At 33.2% G+C, this 22,471-nt stretch overlaps 1 protein-coding gene across 2 annotated transcripts in view; it reads left to right on the top strand.

The window, feature by feature from the left end:
- The window catches only part of LOC143252804 (substance-K receptor-like), a 253,291-nt gene that overhangs the window by 64,995 nt on the left and 165,825 nt on the right, over positions 1 to 22,471 (top strand). For both annotated transcript variants that reach the window (XM_076505522.1, XM_076505523.1), the window contains one exon: positions 1,227 to 1,368. In XM_076505522.1, the coding sequence (XP_076361637.1) occupies positions 1,239 to 1,368 (130 nt within the window). In that variant the 5' untranslated portion in view covers positions 1,227 to 1,238. The remainder of the gene's footprint in view (positions 1 to 1,226; positions 1,369 to 22,471) is intronic.

The following is a 22,471-nucleotide window of genomic DNA, read 5'->3' as shown; positions in this document are numbered from 1 at the left end:
TATAGGGCTATCTGTGCTCTGCTCACCATAAGTATCGAAACCTAATTTTTAGCGACGCCCACATAACTTTGTGCCATCGGAGAGCATAATAGTATTTTTGTATAGAAAATTTTATAGAAAATAGGTCTTACTATATGTTTTTGATATATTTTACATCAGTTTTATTGCCAGTAATTCCAAAAATATAACATTGAAAATTGCACACAAAAATAATTAACAATGAGAATGCTGTTATTGCTTAGTACCTTTAGCAATCATATAGTTTAAACGTGCGAAAAAGTATTTGATACAAATTTAAACTATGGTCACATCAATAAAGTCAAAACGTGCATATATATTATATGACTAAAACTGTCATAGCCAGCAAGCTTCAAACACTGGATCTCACGAGAACAAATTTGTAAATCCTGCAGCTCTCTATATCATTAGAGTAGATGAACCAATGTGTATAAAAACAGTAGAGCTAAGAAACTTTAAAACGCATTTCACTGAAGAAATAGTAATCAGCAGTACAGATAGCAAAATCATAGGTCCGACATGGCCAGAAGGTTAAGGCACTCGTCTCGTAATCCGAGGGTCGCGGGTTCGAATCCCCGTCACACCTAACATGCTTGCCCTTTCAGCCGTGGGGGAGTTATAATGTGTCGTTCAATCCCACTTTTTTTTGGTAAAAGAGTAGTCCAAGAGTTGGCAGTGGGTGGCGATGACTAGCTGCCTTCTCTCTAGTCTTACACTGCTATATTAGGGACGGCTAGTGCCGATAGCCCTCGTGTAGCTTTGCGCAAAATTCAAAACAAACCAAGCAATATCATAAATCTTAGAGCTTTCAAATAACTCATAAGCGGACGACGAATTATTAAACATAATACTATATATGTAAAACTCTGAAATAATTTATTATAATTGAAAATTAAAGTGAGTTATAGAGGAAGCAAGGTAATTTCTTAATCAGTGAGTCACTGAGATCAATGCACACTGGTACAGCTGCAGAATGAAAGGCAGAAATTCCTTGAGAGTAGTTGGTGATAACTGACTAATTCAGGTGTAATTAAGTGACATGACAGGAATGATAGGTTGTTCATAAATCCATTTATTTTGAATGATCGGAGCTTAAAACTGTTATTTATTTTTTTTACGAAGAGAGAGTAGTATTATAAAATTATGTTTAATATCTAAGAAGAAATGTTAGAATAAAATCAGGTTTATTTGTATGTGTTTTCTTATAGCAACGCCACATCATGCTATCTACTGAAGGGAATCGAACCCCTGATTTTAGTGTTGTAAATCTGAAAACTTACCTCTCTTCCAGCAGGAGAGTAGATTTATTCACACAGCAATCTTCAAATAAAAGAATGTTCACTAAGACAGGTATGTGTGTGTTTTATTCAAAGTATATCATCGTAGTTAAATGAATATGGAAATAATTTAAGATTATGAAATTCTGGTACAGTAAGAATTTTAAATTTATCCAAGTTTCATAAATTTGTCCTTGACATTTTTAGTTTATATTGCATTATAATAATATAATCAATAACAATAAATGGGCAGATCTTCATCTTCAAAGATAAATGTCAAAACATGTTGTGGCAATTATTACTTTAAACAGAATAAACATTAAGAGAAAAAGTTTATCTCGTGGAGTTTATTTTTCTATTACAAATATTTGAAACCAAAGTACTAAAACCTTCATTAATGCAAACTAAAATATCTCGGTAAACTAAACTTCTGATGGCATATAAATGAAAGCTCGTTTTTTAATTTTTATAATAAATTTTAAATACAGTCGACAATATTTTATCAAGAGATTCGAAATATTCTTAGGTAGCTGATATTCTTATCAAGATGTAAAACATGTAAGAAAGTTATTTGTAAAGTTTTTATTATAATCTTATTATCAAGAGCACCCATTATAACTAAAAAGTTTAAGATATACAAATATCAATCTATTTAAAACATATTTTCAAACAACAAGTAATATCATAGAGTCCCAATGAAGATAAATGCAGAAGTTAAACGAATAGACATAGATATAAACTATAATGTATGAGTAAAAACTGAGTTACAAAAGAGGAAACTGAAAAACAGAACCACGCATTGTATCTTGCCACGTACATATATATATATGCAAGAGAGAAAATTAAAAACAAAAACTCACATCTCAAACAATAATTTCTGCAGCTAATTTCGAAAACGAAATAGTTCATTGAATCAGATTATTGGGTGGGGAGGGATGAGAAGTAACACTTTTCACCTTAATTGTGCTTTCCATTCGCCATAATGGCAAGTACCTTCACTTGCAGTAAATGGAATTCAATGTTTATCAGAAATGCATTATCAACCGCTTCAAGCAATTGCCTTAGAAACGTTCAAACTATCTAGCTACTTCCAGTTTTGACCATTTTCGCTGGTCTGTTGAGCTTTGAATCGTAGCTAAGTTGCTAATGGACACTCTATGAAGGAGAGTGGTGTCGTCAATCTTCAGCTAAGTGATATATTTGGGAGTAGGTAATTTTTAGTATATTGTAGTGATGCTAATAGTGAGTAAGACAAGTTAACAGTAAGAGCGAGAATCACTTTTGTTAACGGTGTCAGAGAATGAGGTTGATGGTTCAGGTTCAAACACCGTAGTTCTTCAGAGTTGGGCTTAAAATTTTGTTAAACAAGTGAAAGAATTCCACACTCAGAATTCTTTACAGTTTCCATACAGGAGCAAACTAGGACCCGTTAAAGAACTTTTTACAAAGAACACACTCGTAAGTAAAGTTTTTGTTTTTGTTTTTCGTGTTTGAAATTTTTTCAGCTAATTCATTTTATTTTGGGATATTTCAACTCTTCACATATTGTTGTACTACTTCGTTGCAAATCATTATAACTTACCTTCCTCGTAACTCATATAATTCTTCAAGTTTTTGCAGTTGTAATTTACCTCTGCTAACACGAAATACTCGATTTCAACCTCTTGAACACTTTATTTCAAAATTCAACGTTATTATCTAATAAGCAGTTAAGATAAACATTTAAAATTATTATAAATAAAATTGTAAATATTTTGATAAAAAGAAAATTATTTTATAAATTGGCTGGATATGCACATTTTTTAACGATACAACTATTACTAGAGAAATAATAATTCATAAATATATTACATAAAATTAAATCATATTCCTGGTCCGAATTTAGATTAAAAATATTTCAAGCAATAAAATAAAGAAAGGGAGTCCTTTAAAACCAACCCAGGGGATCAAAACCTTTGCTTCTCTTCATTCCACGCGAAGAAAAGGTTAATGTCAAATGAATTGTCACTGGGCTTAGCGTAACTTTAACACGAAAAGAAGATTCTTGAGAGAAACATATTGTTTATATAATAGAAAATTGTATAGACATACGATAAAAATTATTGTATTGTACAGTATGTCTGAAACGTATAAACAAAATTATTCATTTCAATATCACGTAACTGTGTACTAGTGTTTTTTAACGTGTTATGTGTAGTAAATATGCTTTGTAAATTCTGGTAAAGATTTAAGAGATGCTATAGATGATTATTATGTTGGAACAAGTATTCAATGTTTTTGATGAAATAACATTTTAAAACAGAAGTTTCAAGACCAGAGTTTAAATAGTAACGTAATGTGAATATTATTGTTATTTTGATATATAATGCTTGTAAAACACGTCACCTAACAAAATAACTCGATTGGAACATGAAAAAGATATTAATCACCCAATAACATACTTTGGAAGATTGTGAAACCATACTACTAAACAAAGGCGGTATTAGCTCTTTGAGCCTTTTAGTAGGAATATTCTTGGACCCCTCATCCACTGAAAACACTAACTGCAATATTTTCATAAACCGAAAATACACCAATAAAACATATACTAACATACTTGCTAGGAAAAAGTCATTTCTACCCGCACAATAACACTACTACGCTATCTCTTTCAAATCATGCACACTAGATGTTTATTCCACCTGACAACCAATCAGCGTCCTCGCTTCACCGAGTGCCTGATTGAGAATTGCCTTTCTGCTGCAAGTTTTAAAATGTTTATTAAGTGTTTTTTTTTTTTTTTTAAGGGGGTGCTTTCATTGAGAAAAATATTTTTTTAAATGAGTACAACACTAAAATAGGTTAAAAATCAAAGTTTTGGTTAAAAAATATCCGTCAATCAGTCTGTTTGTTGAATTTTCGCGCAAAGCTACACGAGAGCTATCTGCGCTAGCCATCCCTAATTTAAAAGTGTAAGATTAAAGGGAAGGCAGCTAGTCATCACTACTCACCGCCAACTCTTGGGCTACTATTTTACTAGTGAATAGTGGGACTGCCTCTTTAATTATAACGTCTCCACGGCTAAAGAGCGAGAATGTTTGGGGTGACGAGGATTCGGACTCGCGACCTTTAGATTACGAGTCGAGTGCCCTGACTACCTAGCCATGCCAGGACCTTTTGAATCAATGCGTCATTTAGGTGCTTAGGGCCATAAGTGATTACTCAGCTTGCACATGCGTAGCGTAGCATCTATCACTAAAAATCAATTGATGCTCGCTGTCAGCTATTACACTGAGTGGAACATGAGAATGAGTTTTTTTTCTTAATTGACAACTAATTAAATAGAATATTTCACAATGAAATAAGTATAATCCAATAATAATAATAACAGTAACAAGAACTCGTAATCACAAAAATTTCAGTGAAATTTTTGAAGCGAAATTGCTCTATTTATTAGTTTGTTAAGCGAAAGACGAAATCATTCATAGTCAGAATCCTGGATTATTTTGAAGTTTTTTTTTTTTTCAAAAGTAATAAGTATAGAGACTTGGCGTCAAGTTTCTTTAGAGGAGAGTGTAAACTAACATTTTCAATACTGCATGGAGTTCTGATAAATATACTATTAAATCTAAAAGTGTATTTAAAAGCAACAGCAAAAATTAAAAATATAGTTCATAGAGTTAGGTCTCTGTGATTAACTATCGGAAAAATTAAATTCTTTATAGTCAATTTAGTGTTTGAAGTTAAGCAAAAGGCTACATAATGAGCTATCTGTGCTCCGTCCAACCATGAGCATCGAAACACGGTTTCTAGTATTGTTCATTTGCAAACATACTACTGTACTACTGGATGGGGGTATATATATATATAACCTGTATAAAAACAAAAAACCTTGGCAAAAATACATACTAGAAAATAAACCTAAACAATAAGAAAGTAAATTGAGTATATACTACCTGAAAAACAATACAAAATATAAAATAGGCAATTTGCGAGGTTTCAATTTTGTTGTCAGATAAGATAAACGATCGATTGTTATATTTTATTTAATATACGAAACTCTTTGATAGATTGCAAATTTTACTAAATAAACAGGTTTTGTGAGCGATTTAGGTTGCATGAAAAAATATCCAACAAGAATTTTCGTGTGAATCAATTTCCGTTGGTGCTCTGTTTAATATGAAAATACGGAACAATAAGACCATTACTCTTATAAATCTCATTCATTTTTTTTTTACCTTTCGTTGACGGAAAAGATGGTACAATCTTTTATACGTTTTTATAAAGAATTATAAAATGTGAAAAATGTACATTTCTTTATTCTATAGCAATCAAACCAGATTTATAATGCCAATACTGCATACAAAATTTGTATCTTAAAATATTCTGGTGGAGTTAGATATGATAGATAACACCTAATTAGAATAATTTCACATAAGAGTGATGCTTTATTTACTGAAATAAAGTCTGTGTTGGAATATTATTTTTGCTTGAAGATGTGAATGATTATATTAAAAAAATAAAATATTTAAATGTAATATACTTTGGTGTAAATTATATTACTATAGATTATTTAATTTATCCGTCTTCTGTTTGCCTGGTTTAAACCAGCAGATACAGTGCCTTATTGGTAATCGAATATTCATGGTTGGCGTAAAACTCTTACCCTAAATTGGGTGTTTTATAAGAACGACGGTCAAATCCCACCTGCCGAATAGAATAGCCAAAGAGATAGTGTGGTGTTGTTCACTTACTGTTTTACAACTAGCTTATCAAATCAAAGCTATAGACAGATACTTTCGATAGCCCTTGTGTAACTTTGAACATTTGAAACAAACAAATCTTAAGCCTATCGGCTGCGTATTTAAACTCTTACTGGCCCGGTGGCTAAGGCACTCGACTCGTAATCCGAGGATCGCGGGTTCGAATTCACGTCACACCAAACATGCTCACCCTTTCAGCCGTGGGGGCGTTATAATGTCATGGTCAATCTCACTATTCGTTGGTAAAAGAGGAGCCCAACAGTTGGCGGTGGGTGGTGATGATGATGACTAGCTGCCTTCTCTCTAGTCTTACACTGCTAAATTAGGGACAGCTAGCGCAGATAGCCCTCTAGTAGCTTTACGCGAATTTAAAAAACAAAGAAACTGTCATTGAAAGCAGTTATCATCATATTTCTTGCTTCTAGTGCCCCGCTGGTACAGTGGTAAATCTACAGATTTACAATGCAGATAGTCCAACGTCGCTTTGGTATAAAAAAAAAACATAATCAGTGATGTCGAGAAACCCACTTGTTGAGAAATTTATAATTTAATTTCAAGTCTAATCTAAATCAACTTAATCATAAAGCCTTAATGGCCAGTTTCGATGTTATATCCCTCTTTACAGAAGTTCCAACCACTGAAGCCTGCAAGATAGCCTTAGAACTCTATATCCGAGACCCTAACACAACTATAGACCAGTTAGCAACCCTCATAGAATTCACCACGATAAAGACAAACTTCATGTTCAACAACCAAAACTATATACAAACAAATGGCCTAAGCATGGGCAACCCAGTATCACCAGTTCTAGCCAATATTTTTATGACACAAGTTGAAACACAAGCAATTAACACAGCATTACATCCACCACTATACTGGTACAGATATGTAGATGACACGGTTGCGAAATTCAAATCTACAGAACACATACTTAATTTTTTCAATCACATTAACTCTATACATCCCAACATTAACTGCACATGTGAACAGGAAGAAAGCAATCAAATATCATTTCTTAACCTCAAAATTACAAGAACCGACACACAATTCAAAACAGAAATCCACCGAAAAATCACCCATACTGGACTATACATTCCTTGGGACTCAGCACATGAAACAAAACAAGAACTCAACATACTAAGAAACCAAATAAACACAGCCATAAAACTATGCTCACCAGATAAAATTAACGATGAATTAGACAAAATAAAACAATACTTCATCAATATCAATAAGTTTCCTCCACAAACCGTAGAAAACATTATACGCACACACCTAGACAGAAAGCAAAATCAACCAACTAAAGTAAATATATCTCACAAATCAAAAAATCACGAAACCATATACTGCTGTATACCATATATTCCTGACATCAGCAAACAAATAACCAACATTTGGCAAAAACTAGTGACAAAATATGACATTCCAGTTAATACCAAATTTATTGAAAAACCAGGCACAAAACTGAGGTCTATACTATGTAAAAACTACACTGACAAACATCACACCAACATTATTTATAAAATACAATGTGATAACTGCCACGACTTCTATGTTGGAGAAACAAGTAGAAAAATGGAAACCAGATTCAAAGAACATAAAAAGTCACCTTCACACGTTTTCGAACACTGCAATCAAATAAACACCACATAACCATAGAAAACACTCAAATACTAAATAAAGAAACAAACAAAAATAAACCAATATATAGGAACACCTTTATACCTATATTAATATAATAAAATAAATAAAATTATATATTCAAACATCTAATACCGCCCTCTACATTCCGACACTCAGTTACACAACCCCTTTCAAACATTTGGTCAGCTTCCGGTCAGTTACCTCTTTCTTTGTGAACCTGACGATGACCGAAGAAGGTCGAAACGTTGTTCGCTCTTCTATGTAAAATATTTTCTCAACCCAAACGAGCCGTTTTTGCATATAAATTACACAAAAACATACTCTAACGTCTAATATGAAAAATGCAGTTGGTCATTTTTAACGATCTAAATTGTAAAAGTAACAAAAAATGTTTGTTTGTTCGTCCGCGAACTACTACTCCTTGGTCTTTGGACCGTTCTCAAACAAACTTGGTAGACTACTGTGTAAGGCTAACGAGCATCTCATGAGGCGATTATTACCTGGTACCACCCAACCTTGTCACACCAAGCATATCTTTGTTTAGTTAATGACTCCACAGTTATTTGCTCATTTCATCTTTCCTCTTATAAAGCCATATGGTGGCCTATATATTCCTAGAAATAAACTTTACATTGCAAATATTCTTACAGTCATATATCACAAAGAAGTATGAGTTGCTACTTGCAACTTTTAAATAATGCCCATCTTGTAAATATGACGCATTTCAGTGATATATAACCACTATAACAAAATACCCTAACATTAAATAGAATTACTTCATAATACGTACCAATTAATGCTTTAATGGTGGTTTTTACCTACACACACGCCCAATACAAACACACACATTGAAATATTAACCAATCAAATATGGACTGTATGAATCAAGCAGAAGAGATGATTGGTATTTGGATTACTTTATAGTTTTGTAGTTATATTCAGTCGGATTTTGCAGCTTATGTGATTTTTTCTCAGCCGTTACGAATACACTAAAGATAAATCATTCTGAAATATAATTTATAAAAAATAGTATGGTTTATTTCACCCATAAGTTACTTTACGACTACTATATCTTTCTTTACCAAAATGGTGTAACAACTCGTTTAATACTTTTACTTATTTTAATCTGAGACCTCAATGTTTCTTCATACTTTGAAAGCTTCCTCTCCTGGGGCTAAATAAAAACATTTCTTGGTCATCCTGCTCTTTCTTGTACACCTAAAATAGAACTGACCATGTAAGAAGCAAAGGGTTTCAAATGTAGCCCTACGTCTTTAAGGGTCTGACCTGGTACTTTCATTGTAATTTTTACTGTAGAATATAAAAGCTAAAATAAATTCAAGAAAAATAAAAAATTCACCAGGACTGAAAAGACTAAACAAACATATTTTTGCTGTAAACTTGACCCAAGGTCGGTAACCCCTAGTAATAACCATTCTATGACAGGCCCCTTAGTCCATTGTATGGTCCTACAAAGTTTTGTTGAGAATAGTCTAAAGACCACAGAGTAGTTCGAGAATAAATAAACAAAGAAATTTATTTTTACTTTATATGTTTAGATGGCTCCCATTAAAACTATATATATTTCTTATAACTATATATATGTTATATATTTCAATTCGAACAACATAAGAATATGCAGTAAAGCACATGTTGATAAAAAAAAATTGTGAAAGCTAATTCTATTTCATCAGTTTTAATGTAAACGAGGATTTGAGATTTGTTAATATACAGTACTAAAATGTTCACCGTTCATCAGTATAACGATCCTGTTTTGATGATGCGAGGATTTTAAATTTGTGGTTCTCGCGTGGCGCCAGTTCCAAGTGTATCATGCAAAGATACCATTGAATAATACGCTAATGCAAAGACACGAGCAGTTCGAGAATATACATTCTAAATGTTTTGAGACAAGCCTTTTAACGAACAGCGTTAGAGAAGATATTGTTGTCTCAGTAAATGAGTTATTGGACGCACGTGCTATACAATAGATAAAAGCTACTGGTGTTATTGAGACGTGTTTCTTCCAGACAATCAAGACATTATTTTACGTTTCATTTTTGTGTTCTTGTGGAGCTTAAAGCGATAGATTAGCTGTGCGTGGCCGTTAACTTTAAGAGCGCGCTCTCTAGCTTTAAAGCCACTGGACTTTCTAACTGAGAACTATATTTTATATTTATACACATGACGATTTTAAGTAAACAAGTCAATTACAGAAAACATATTTGACAAATCAGTAAGATGTCTGTAGAAATGCACTGAGGTCGATAGAAGTTGTATCGAATTGCTTTAAAATCTGAGAATACTGTAACGAATTTACTGTTACATATTTATTTTTATATCTATATTTGTTTAAATTTAATATATACTTAGAAATTAACTTCAGGCGTAAGTATTTCTACAATGACTTTTTTCGTCTAGAAAAACTCACGTGTTAAAAAACATAGCTTGTTTCACATTAAGCGAATTGTACTTGAATATCAACATAAAATTAATTTCCTTATCGTGAACTGTTGATAAAATATTCAGTTCTAGACCGGTTATAAGAATCAGTATTATCTGTAAGCTAGTAAAATTTCTTCACATAAATCATTACTTGTAACAACCATGTGTAACAACCGTTATTATTAATTGTATTATTGTTTGTGTATTAAAATATAACTGTGTTAAGAAAGAAAACTGTGTATCAATTTTTTGACAAATTGCATAAACTTGATATATATCGATATTCTATTCACTTCTAAATTAAAATTTAAGGCTATTTAAAATTATAATACGTAACATAATTAGTCGGAGACTCTTCCGAGATAATTTATAATACGTGACAACACGTCAATTAATATATGCGTTAGTGAATATTTGAATCTTAGTTCATTTTAGAATTATTGCATTTCACAAAGTGCACAACTAAATACAGGAACCGTATATATAACATATAAAATCAAATGTTTCATTGTGTCTGTGCTTTATCAGTTAAACTATGAACATTTTTTATTGAAAGTTAAGAGCTATGCTAAAGATGGCTATAGAATTTGTGTTTATGCAGGAATTCCGCTGATAATTAGTCACAACTCACGTTTAATTACTTCAAACATGTAGATAATTGCGAATGTTGAAAATAAACTTAATATCTCTGCCACAAGATAGAGCGATAAAAAATTTCAGAAATTTGATATCCAACAATAATCACGACCTTTTTATATAATAAATTGAATTCGTCATATTAATAAGAAAAGTACTTCAAAAATAATATAATAAAATAGTGAAGGGAATTAGAAACTACACTTACCTATGCAATGGCTCTAATGCGTTTTTGAAAAATAATGTTTATATTATGTTGAAACGAATAATGGTCTAAGAGATTTTACAAATGTGTAGATACTCTCTCAAATGAATAATGGAGAGAGGGTTAGGATATTGCTGTCCACCAAAGTTTAGCAAAATCACCAGACATGAATCCAGTTGAGCACATGGTAGGACATTCTTGAAAGATTACCGCGAAAGAATTCCAATAAATCCATTTTTTTTAGTTCTCACTAACATAGAATTTACGCTAGAAATGAGCAGTAATTCCATAGAGCAGGATTACTTATTTACGTCCTTATACCATACAAGTACTTTGGCGTCCTGCATAAGGCAAAGGGTTACATCGTTCATATTGTGCTATAGCTATGTGCGAATCCAGCTTAAAGAGGTGTTCTTTCAGTTTTGGGTTACAAATATCTTTAGGCGTATCGATAGTTGTTTTACTATTGGATTGAGAAGTGCTTGACTGGATGTTTTCGTTTCTCACTCTTTATAACAAGCAAATTGATGGACTGAATCATCGTAAACATAATTTAGTATTAGCTGATTCACCACATTAAATTTTATTCAGCGTAACTCACTGATGACTCTTTGATGGATTAAAAGTCAAATGAAATGTAAATTCAGATTCACAGCACACGAATAAAATGATGTAATGATGCTTTTTTATGAGATATAATTTACTGCCTAAGCAAAGGCAACATTTTTTATTTTCCCTCAAACATTTTTAGATGTATTTCACATATTTTCATCCCAAGATACTTATCTTGTAATTATTAATCTTTAAGGGGAAGTAACTCGTACAAAACAATAATATGTAGATCAGGATATTTTTTGTTTGTTTTTAATTTCGCGTAAAGCTACTCGAGAGCTATCTGTGCTAGCCGTCCCTAATTTAGCAATTAGTTGAAGACTAGAGAGAAGACATCTAGTCATCAACACCCACCGAATCCTATTAGTATTTACCGTCACGTAATAACACCCCCAAGGCTGAAAGTGCAAGCATGTTTGAAGGGACGAGTATTCGAACTCGCGACCCTCAGATTGGGCATAAAGTTTCCTAACTACCTGGCGATGCCGAGCTGGAAAGGGAAGATCTCTGTTCATGGTCGATCAGTGCTTGCAGTATAGACGCTAGTCTTGTGTTTGCTACTGAATAAATAGTTCTTATTTTTAATTAAAACTACTTCCAGAATCAGCGAATAATGACAACATTGAAGTTATTATCAAAGCCAGTATAAAATATATTTTACATTTTTGACAATCAAATTATGCAGAAGTGTGCATACTGAGTTTTTCTATTCTCATTCAAAAGTTTCCCTAAAAGAATCATTGGTTAAATATGAGGGCTTGCAACATTAAAATCCTGTTTAGAATTTAAATACTCGTTGTGAGCACAGCACAGATAACTAATTATGTAGCTTTGTGCTAATAACAAACAAACGTATTCAGACCACTAAACAATATAATATTTGCAATTTTTTTTATAATTGTGGACAGAGATTGGACTAATGAAAATTTCTGCAAAACTTTCCTTGGCTCTAGAATCAAAAGTAGACAAAACTGTAGAATGAGATTTTACAGACCCGTTTAAACATGATAATGTTCGGCATCATTTGTAATTTTAATTCAGGAGAAAAATAATATCGTAAACATATCAAAGAATGCAAATTTTCTATTTTTACTTTTTTGTATTGACTGCAGAACTCCCGTTTTGTTTAGTTAATGTTAATGACGAAGTATCAAAGATATGTAGTTAAACTTAATACAAAGATTATAGAATTTCATTCTGTAAATTAGTTTTAAATCATGCTATATTAATCTTTTTAAGACGCGTACTGTTATTACCAATGGTTACGTTATGATATTCTAAAGAACTGTAGAAACTAGTACTTTATAGAAGATTTTTAGAAACAAAATTAAGAAACGTATGAATAGCAACATTTAAAGTTAAAATATTTTTGTAATTGTATTAACTGTATGTACTATACCAAAATTAGTTTTTAAATTATTCTTTACTTACCAATATAACCAATATAATAAAATTCTTTTATTGTACTATAAGAACTTTAAAGACACTAATAATAAATTTCAAAATCATTCAAATGTACATGTCAGTATCTTTTCTCACACGAATTTTTTCTGCAGAAAATTGTATTATAGCAACATCAACACACAGAATAGTATAAAACATTAGGCTTGAAAAACAACTCCATTTCATAAATGCGAAATAATATTAAGCTACAGAGGTTATGATTGGCACAAAATTTCGTATGCTCAAAACAAACAAGATTCCAATCGACAAATATCGATAAGAATAGTCCTGAGTTGTTTTATTTTTCCCCAAGGAGAACATCTCTTTACCGAATTAAAATCTAATTGCAATTTTTTTTTTACTCAGGAGGGCAAAACCTTTCGCTTGATATATTAAAATTAATTAATCATGCCCAACGTAAACTAACAGATGAGTTTACGCTAATGCTGCCTAAAAGAATTTTAAATTGACGGTAGACTGGTAGATATTCTGATGAGTAATAAAATCTAACCAAGTATACGTAATTCTCACACTTTCTATAGCTGGCGCATAAAAATATAGAATAAAAAAAAAGAATCTCACATATTTATTTACTTTAGTCTTACCCAAAGAATTTCAAGTGGCGCAGCTACTGGAGGTTCCCTGTTGTTTTATTTCTCAGTACACGTTGGCTCTTTCTACATGTTACGAAGTATTAAGCATGCTATATAATTAAAACTACACTTTACTTTCACTAGGAAGTCAGTTTGTGGACGTTGTACAACAAAACGTAGAAGTTCAATAGCAGTCGTTTAGCATACTCTTATTTGTGAAAGATTATGACTTACTTCCAGTCTGTGATTTTTGAAATTAAACAGAAAAAACCCACAAAAAACACGTAATTATAGTAACACGTTCTATGTTATTTAAACTACCAAGAGTTTTCTCTCCTCTGTATGTATAAGTACTCACTACCAAAATATTCTTGAGCTTCAATTAGTAAAAATATCACAATGAATGTTTGTAATCTGCCTGCTGGCTTTCATAAAATAAATCTTAAAGTATTGATGATACAAAACATTAATATTAGATATGATTTTTAGTACTTTCAGATCAGGTTCGGATTTGATCTTTAATTGATATAATATATACAAATATCTATCTTTGTTATTTCATTTACTTTTATTTCTTTGGGCAGAGAAATGTGATTGTAAAGAAGGCTTAGGTGAAGCCAGAGAACATAACCAATCAAAATCAAGCTTTCAGCAGGAGCAGAGCTTAATATGGGTAAATGAAATATTTCCGTACAATACCACAGCTTTAATACCCTCTGTGGTAAACCAATATTTAAATTGGAGAAAATGCGATAACATAAAATATTAAATTTATCATATAAAGTGCTTAACAAATGTATTAATCAATCTTAAATTCTTAAATAACCGTAACGACCAGTTGCAAATTCTTTTTGCTGAACTGAAAGTGACCTAAGAAGGTCGAAAGGTTGTTCTATATTTTATATTAACAGAATTTTACTTACACCAGCCATCTTTTTTACTTCAAGTGGGTTTCTCGTCATCACGAAATACTGGTATTCCATATAGGCCTAGAACATTGTTGATTCTTATGCTTGAAAATCTTTTACAAAGTTAGAAACCGTGCTGGACTTTCGCAACACTCAATTAACAATATACGTTATATGCACTAAACTGAAACAAACGTATATATTAACATAAAAGTACAACAATAAACCTATTACATTACGTTACGGGTAATGTTACGTATTTCTCTTTCCTCTTAGTACATAAATTTGTTTGGTGTGTTTTGAATTTTTTTATGTAATTTTACTTCATACTGAAAGAAACCTCTATCGATAATATTTTTTTAAATATAGTAGGTGTATTTAATATTCAGTGAAAAATAATGAATATTTTGAATGTTTGCATTACTTTGAAATAACCATGTTATTTTGCACATAACTTTTGACCTTTATGAAGATTAAAATATGTTATGAAGTACTTTTGTTATTCTTCCAATATACAGAGTTTGTTTGTAAGTACAACAAAGCTACACAGTAGGCTATTTGTGTTTTGCCCACCATGGATATCAATTAGAGCATTGAATTGAGCCCACCATGAATTAGAGCAAATTAACCTATAAGACTTTAGACGTGGTCAAATACATCAATTGAAAGGGTTTCACCTCCTGAGTCTAAAACTGTAATTAGATCTCAAATTATTCAAGAGATGACGGAACCATGAGCTAAATGTTTGTACCTAAAAAACAAGCAAACAAACTCATTTTGGTTGTATCAAAAATGCTTAACGTATATATGTTAAATGCTGTATATATGTGTGTAATGGTGACTGTGATAAGGTCTATTTATAGTAAAAACTACACTGTACACCATGAGTAAATAATTATACATTCATAGTAACAGATGACTACATCATGTGAAAGAAATAATACATTAATATATTAGTGTTCTAACGGTTAAACATAAATAATTTATATACCCGTATATAATTTATATATTATTTTAAGGTAGTAAATAATAAATGTATACATATTTTCCTTTGATAAATTAATAATTAAAATAATCTCCCGGAATGACGTCACTGTATTCTTATATACGTCTTGATGTTTCATAATGACAGAAACATTTGTTTTTTAACAATAATTAAGATACTTATATATCACAATGTCCTTAATATTTATGTTTAGGATATAATGAAAGTCTACAACATGTAAATATTTAATCACGAAACTTAAGCTTGACGAAATTCAACTGTTTTTTTTTTCGTAATAAGAAATTATTTCGGTATTTTTCGAAATGTTTATTATACGAAAATCACTTAAAATTTCATAACGTAGCAGGAATTTTACCATAGCATACAAAATAAAGGCAATAAGCTCCGAGGGATAATTAAATAAAAAAGTATTATTATAGATGTTCAAAATTGTTTAAAGAATTCTCGAAATTGAATGCATACAAGCTACTTCTGGTTAGCATTTCGATATTTCTTGAAACAGTTATTTTCACTTGTTAAGAAAAACTTATTTTTGTATGTACGAAAAATAACAAAAAACAAAAACACACCTGTATAAAAGTTTTAACTGAAGGTTTTAACGTTCAAGCAAATAAGTCATCTATCAAATCTATATGAATTAAAAAAATAACTTTTATTTCATTTCCTAAACTGTAAGCGAAATTTTATTTTCTCTTTCTTAAACCCGATGTAATTCGCAGCTTGAAAATAAGTAGCAAACTTATATCACTATCAAATTTCTTTCCCTATATCCAAGATAACTTAAAGTGTCGTTAATATTCTGTTTTCTTTACTTTTGCGCTTTAAGCAGTTATACGAACAACTGAAACTTGGTTTTAATTTTGCACAAACCTACACAAGGGCTATCTGCGCTAGCTATCCCTAACTTACCCGTAAAAGACTTGAGGAAAGGTAGCTACTCATCACCACCCACCGCCAACTCTTGGCCTACACTTTTACCTTACGTACTTATACCTTATTCAAGCTGTGATGTTGTTTCAAAAACACATGTTACTCTTGGGGTGGCCCGGCATGGCCAAGCGTGTTAAGGAGTGCGACTCGTAATCTGAGGGTCGCAGGTTCGCATCCCCGTCGCGCCAAGCATGCTCGCCCTTTCAGCCGTGGGGGCGTTATAATGTTACGGTCAATCCTACTATTCGTTGGTAAAAGAGTAGCCCAAGAGTTGGCGGTGGGTGGTGATGACTAGCTGCCTTCCCTCTAATCGTACAGTGCTAAATTAGGGACGGCTAGCACAGAGTAGCCCTCGGGTTGGGAATCGAGCGCCCCTGACTTCATAACCATGACGGGCCTTAGAAGATATGACTGAAAGTTCGATTAATATCAGGCAACTAGCCAACAAATTAAAGCATTTAAGCACATTAAAATGTTTTGCTAGAAAATAGTTACTCTGTGTTTTACTATTTAGAAATTTTCACCACGTTAGTGACTGACGGTAGGAAGATATTGTAAGGCAGGCTTGTTAAGTGGAAGAGTGGTTAAACTATTTCACATTCACCTCGTTTTTTAAAGAGTGGTCACGATTCGAGAGTATAATTTTATTCTGTACATTGCAAATTTCAAACAACCATCATATGACAGCTAGCTATTCCAGAAACGACTTGTCTCAGATGCAAAGATGAAACATGGCTTTATAGGTGCCAATCTCCTCTGTGTCCATATAGTAAGTCTGAGGTTTGTAACACTAAACATTGATTAAAAAACAATACATTGTGTCTTCGATCATATTTTCGCTCACTTCAGTTACTGGAGTTAAGTTCGAATGAGCAACGTTAGTGAACTTGGAAAAGCATTCGTTTAGTCTAGTAGTTAAATGCTTAGAAGTGTGTTGTTTTATAACACCAACTGATTATGTTGCTGTTGATTGTACAAAATACCAAAAGAAAAGGAAAAAAAACTATCGTTCTACAGCTTTCAAGCCGATGAAAAGCGAAGATATAAATGAAACAACCAAACGAACAGATTCAAACAGTCGAGACAAGAAACTGAAACCAACATCTTACAGTATAATTTACAGTTCATATTTCATCTCAGGATAATTACACATATATCAGAAATTATAAATGCATTTAGGCGCCCTGTAATTGAAGTTTTGTAGTGCTTGTTTCATGAAATTAGTGAATATTTAGATCGATTTATGTATTAAAATCTTTATTAGTTTGTGCTGTTTTGGAAGCCCTACGGCCCTTCTCAGGTTACTGCTGCATGTAGGTCTAGGCCTATCACATTCTAGACATATCCTAATCTAAACAAAAGTCTTACTACTAGTTGTATAGAACCTAACAAATACAAATGTAGACGTAACATCAACTTTAGAACCCATGCTTTATGTCATTAAATAATTAGATCTACATTCTAGACCTATTAGATTTAGTAAACATAAGAAACGGTGGCAAACAGTCTCTGAAACAAGTCTATCCAGGTTTAATTTAGAATGACATCAATCGTCAGCAAACATGAAATGATGCTAAGCAAATACATATTATTAACTGAAACTCGTCTAGCTATGACAATTGTTGCTTACCTTCGAGTGCATTACTGATTTAAAGAGAATTTCACTTTCCACAGTCTGACATTTTACACCTACCTTGCCTATGTTTCATAGGCATCTAAACATTTATATGCTTTCAATTATTTTTCTGTATAATGTAAGGCACAGAAACTAAGTAATCGAAAATATCTAGGTATTCCTGTTGGTAATTTCTAAAAATGTTCTCCGCTTGACAGCGTTGTTACGTATTATAATTTATTTCGGACGAGTCACAGATTTATAATGTTATGCACGTTAGGCAGGGGCGTAGCCAGAAATGGTCATTGGGGGGGGGGAGTGCTTGATTCAAGCGCCGCATGTTTATGATGTTACAGGCAGAAACTTGGCTGATGATATCATAACCAGTCTGACAAAATATGCTATTGACATGGCTACCTGCGAGGACAAGGGTATGACGGTGCTGCCTCTATGAATGGAAAATTCAATGGTGTCCAGAGTCACATAACTGATAAATTTCCATTTGCACCCTATGTACACTGCAGTGCCCATTCCCCAGACTTGGCAATTTCTGATGCTTGTAAAGAAGTTCCTGTGCGACATTGCATGGGATTAATTCTAGCATTGAAAACTTTCTCAAACGAAAGCACGTTTTGGCTCTTTCGGTGGAGAATAAAGCACCTGAATCGAAAAAAAAAGTTTGAAAGGTCTCTGCCCTACCCGGAGAGTTGAGAGGCCTGACTCAGTCGTTGTCTTTTTAAAATTAATCCATGCAGTTGCAGATGCCCTTGAGACCATATCCAGAATTCATCATCACTCTACTTACCATTGCTAAATTGTTTTCCTTTAGTTTACCTCTGTGCAACGTGCTGCAGCAACAGAACATTGATTTAGGTGCTGCGATGCATCACGCGGAAATAGTGGAAGATTTAATATATTCACTCAGAAATAATACTGTGAATGAATTTAACAACATTTCTTGTGAAGCTTAAACTCTGTGTAATGAGTTCAATTTGACATCATAATGCCAAGGCAGGCTAAAAGACAGATGTACCGTGCTAACCCACAAACCACTAGCCCTAAGGAGTACTTTCGCATTGTTGTATTTGTACCATTTGTTAATCACTTTCTTTCACAAATATGTCACCGTCTGTCCAGTCACAAAACTCTCTTTACAAACTTCATGTGTTTACTACCATCAGGATCTACCACAAAACGGTCACAACCTACAGCACAACAGTGTAACCAAATTAAAAAGTTGGTCAACATATACAAGGCTGACATTGACAGCACTTCACTAGCTGCAGTAGGTGAACTTAGGGTTTGGTACAAATTACTTGCGAACAACGGACCAAAAAATGTCATAGATGCATATGCAATGTGCAATGCAGAAATGTTCCCAGTCATTTCTAGACTGTTGAAAGTATTTGCCACGCTGCCTGTGTCAACGAGCTCAGTGGAGCGTTCGTTTTCAACTCTCAGAAGACTCAAAACGTATTTGAGAAATACCACCACTGAAGATCGATTGAATGGCCTGGCTTCATTATACATTCACCGTGATATTAAAGTTGAACTAAACTGTGTTACAGATGTTCTGGCAAGAACGAACAGGCGTTTGAGCCTTTCATTGATATTCGATTGTATTTCTCTAGTTCTGACAAAACTTGCTGTATCAAAAAAGTGTTCAATCAGAAATTTGCATTTGACCATTTGTTGTGAGTGAAATTATCTGCCATTCAATCACAGATCTTTACGAAACTTCACAGGTGGCAACTGAACTTGTCTAAAAAGTTTGGGTCCATGGGGGAGGTTAACACCCAAATCCTCCCTTTTTTGGCTACGCCCCTGACGTTAGGTATTACTATTTCAAAGAACTGGAAATTTAGAAGTTAATTAACTTAATATATATCAAATTTGCGGTATTTGCCAACAAGATTAATACACATAATTTTTAACACAAATATATTTTAATATACGAAGAAAAAAATGATACAGTACATAATAACGGTTATTACCAATAGATATTAATGGTTTATATATAACAGGTTTACAAACTTACAGACAATACTGATCTTATATCTGGTCTAGAACTGAACATTTTATCGACGATCCAGGTTCACTACGATCAAATTAATTCTGAATTGACATTGTCATATCTTGCTTAAGCTAGCTGGTTTAGTTCGTCTAACGCCGCTTATAAGCTGACTTTTACCGATGAAGATTGTTTGTTTGTTTGTTTTTGAATTTCGCACAAAGCTACTCGATGGCTATCTGTGCTAGTCGTCCCTAATTTAGTAGTGTAAGACAAGAGGGAAGGCAGCTAGTCATCACCATCCACCGCCAACTCTTGGGCTACTCTTTTACCAACAAATAGTGGGATTAACTGTACATTATAACGCCTCCACGGCTGAAAGGGCGAGCATGCTTGGCGCGACCGGGATGCGAACCCGCAACCCTCAGATTACGAGTCGCACGCCTTAACACGCTTGGCCATGTCGGGCCAAAATACCACAGTTGGTAGGTTCCGAACCTACCCGATGAAGATATTTAATGTCCTCGTAGAAATACTAACGTCCAAGGTACTTCACTAAAGTTGAACGGTTTGTAATGTTCCAAACTTATACCTTTTCTGGTCCAGTTCTGTAGTTTTCCGATTAATAAACGATAATCACAATAATGTATTTTGAGTATTATAGCACGCTGACTGTAAGTAGCCAATAATAATAATCTTCTGTGTCTCGGCTAGCCGCTTTTTATAAGAATCACGCAAGTTTGAAGAAATTTCAACAACGTTCTACCGCTTTTTCACAAACAAATATTGTTGATTCTCACTGTCAGGAATTCTATGCAATTTCGAAAAGAGGCAAGACATGCGCAATACACAGTCAAAAATATATGTAACGTATAAAAAAAGAACTATACAGAAAGAAACGTAGGTACGAAAATAAACAACCCGGCATGGCCAAGTGGTTAAAAAACTCGACTCGTAATCCGAGGGTCACGGATTCGAAACCCCCTCTCACCAAACATGCTGGCCCTTTTAGCCGTGTGGGCTTTATAATGGTACGGTCAATCCCAATATTCGTTAGTAAAAGAGTAGCTCAAAAGTTGATGGTGGGTGATGATGACTAGCTGCTGTCCTTCTTGTCTTGCCCCCCGCTAGTACAGCGATATGTCTCAGGATTTACAACGCTAAAATCAGGGGTTCGATTCCCCTCGGTGGGCTGAGCAGATAGCCCTTTGTGTCTTTGCTATAAGAAAAACACACACTCCTTCTTGACTTATACTGCTAAATTAGGGACGGCAAGCGCAGATAGTCCCCGTGTAGCTTTGAGTGAAATTCAAAATAAAGGTATAACGGTAAATCCGTTACAGCATAACTAATGAACAATGAACTTTTGGTCATTGCAGGGGTGAATAGAATATGGGTCCTTATTAAACATTCTATGTTGCTTACAGTTTTTCTTATATCGATGTTAGACTGCTCATCTAATCTTTTTTCAGAGCGCTAAATGCAGAGTTTTCCTGTACAAAATGTAGCTCTTGAGTTTGAGAAACCAGAGTTTGTGCGTCCAGATTGGCATGTAACGAAACTTGTTTCCCCTTTGAGTCACGTGACCACATATTCTTTATTTTTAAACAAGACCCATCTCGCACCTTTACAAACTACTAGACGCTACACCACATCCTGACAATTATCACGATAAAAGTTGGTCCACTTAACAAAATGACCAGTGCAGTATAGCACGTTTCCTATCCTACAGTTTATAATTTCCATGCTGTCAGCACACACATACACGCACTTGGCTGTATTGAATTGCTTGTTTCAATACAAATGTTGCATATCAAATTATTTCAGAATGCGTGAAGTAAGATTTTCTCAGGTTCTAGTATGTGTAATTAACGTTAACCCTAAGAAAATTGTTCGTTGGTTCATTAATAGGTTTCCTTGAAGGACCTCTACATTCAATAGTAAACTTACAATAAATGTAAAGCTCAGATACTAGCACTTTGAAAACAAGGATGATTAAAAAAAAAGCTTAACAAAATATTAACAATAATCTTTGTTAATTTGTTCTTAATTACAGTTCTACGTAATAGGTTATCCATGCTGTGCCCATCAAGGGTACGTAAAGCTTTCAGACTTACAGCTGAGCTACTGGTGTGGGTGGGGTGAGATTAACTATAATATATTCACCATACTGTATATTCGCTTGACAGTCAAAATTATCTAAATAACATTAGTGTATATTTAAAACAAACAAATTATTCCTTTCATATTTATTGATTGATTGACTATAATGCGTGAAATAGTAACTGATGTGTGACCAGTATTCTTAGGGTTCTTAGAAAACCAAGTTACAACCAGTTTTAGTGTAACAAGGTCTTACACAAAAGTTATTTGCAAAAAAGAAAAG

This window comes from Tachypleus tridentatus, chromosome 6, assembly GCF_004210375.1.
Source record: "Tachypleus tridentatus isolate NWPU-2018 chromosome 6, ASM421037v1, whole genome shotgun sequence".
NCBI lineage: Eukaryota > Metazoa > Arthropoda > Merostomata > Xiphosura > Limulidae > Tachypleus > Tachypleus tridentatus.
Note: the sequence above shows the minus strand (reverse complement) of the source record. Positions and strands in the feature narration are given on the sequence as shown.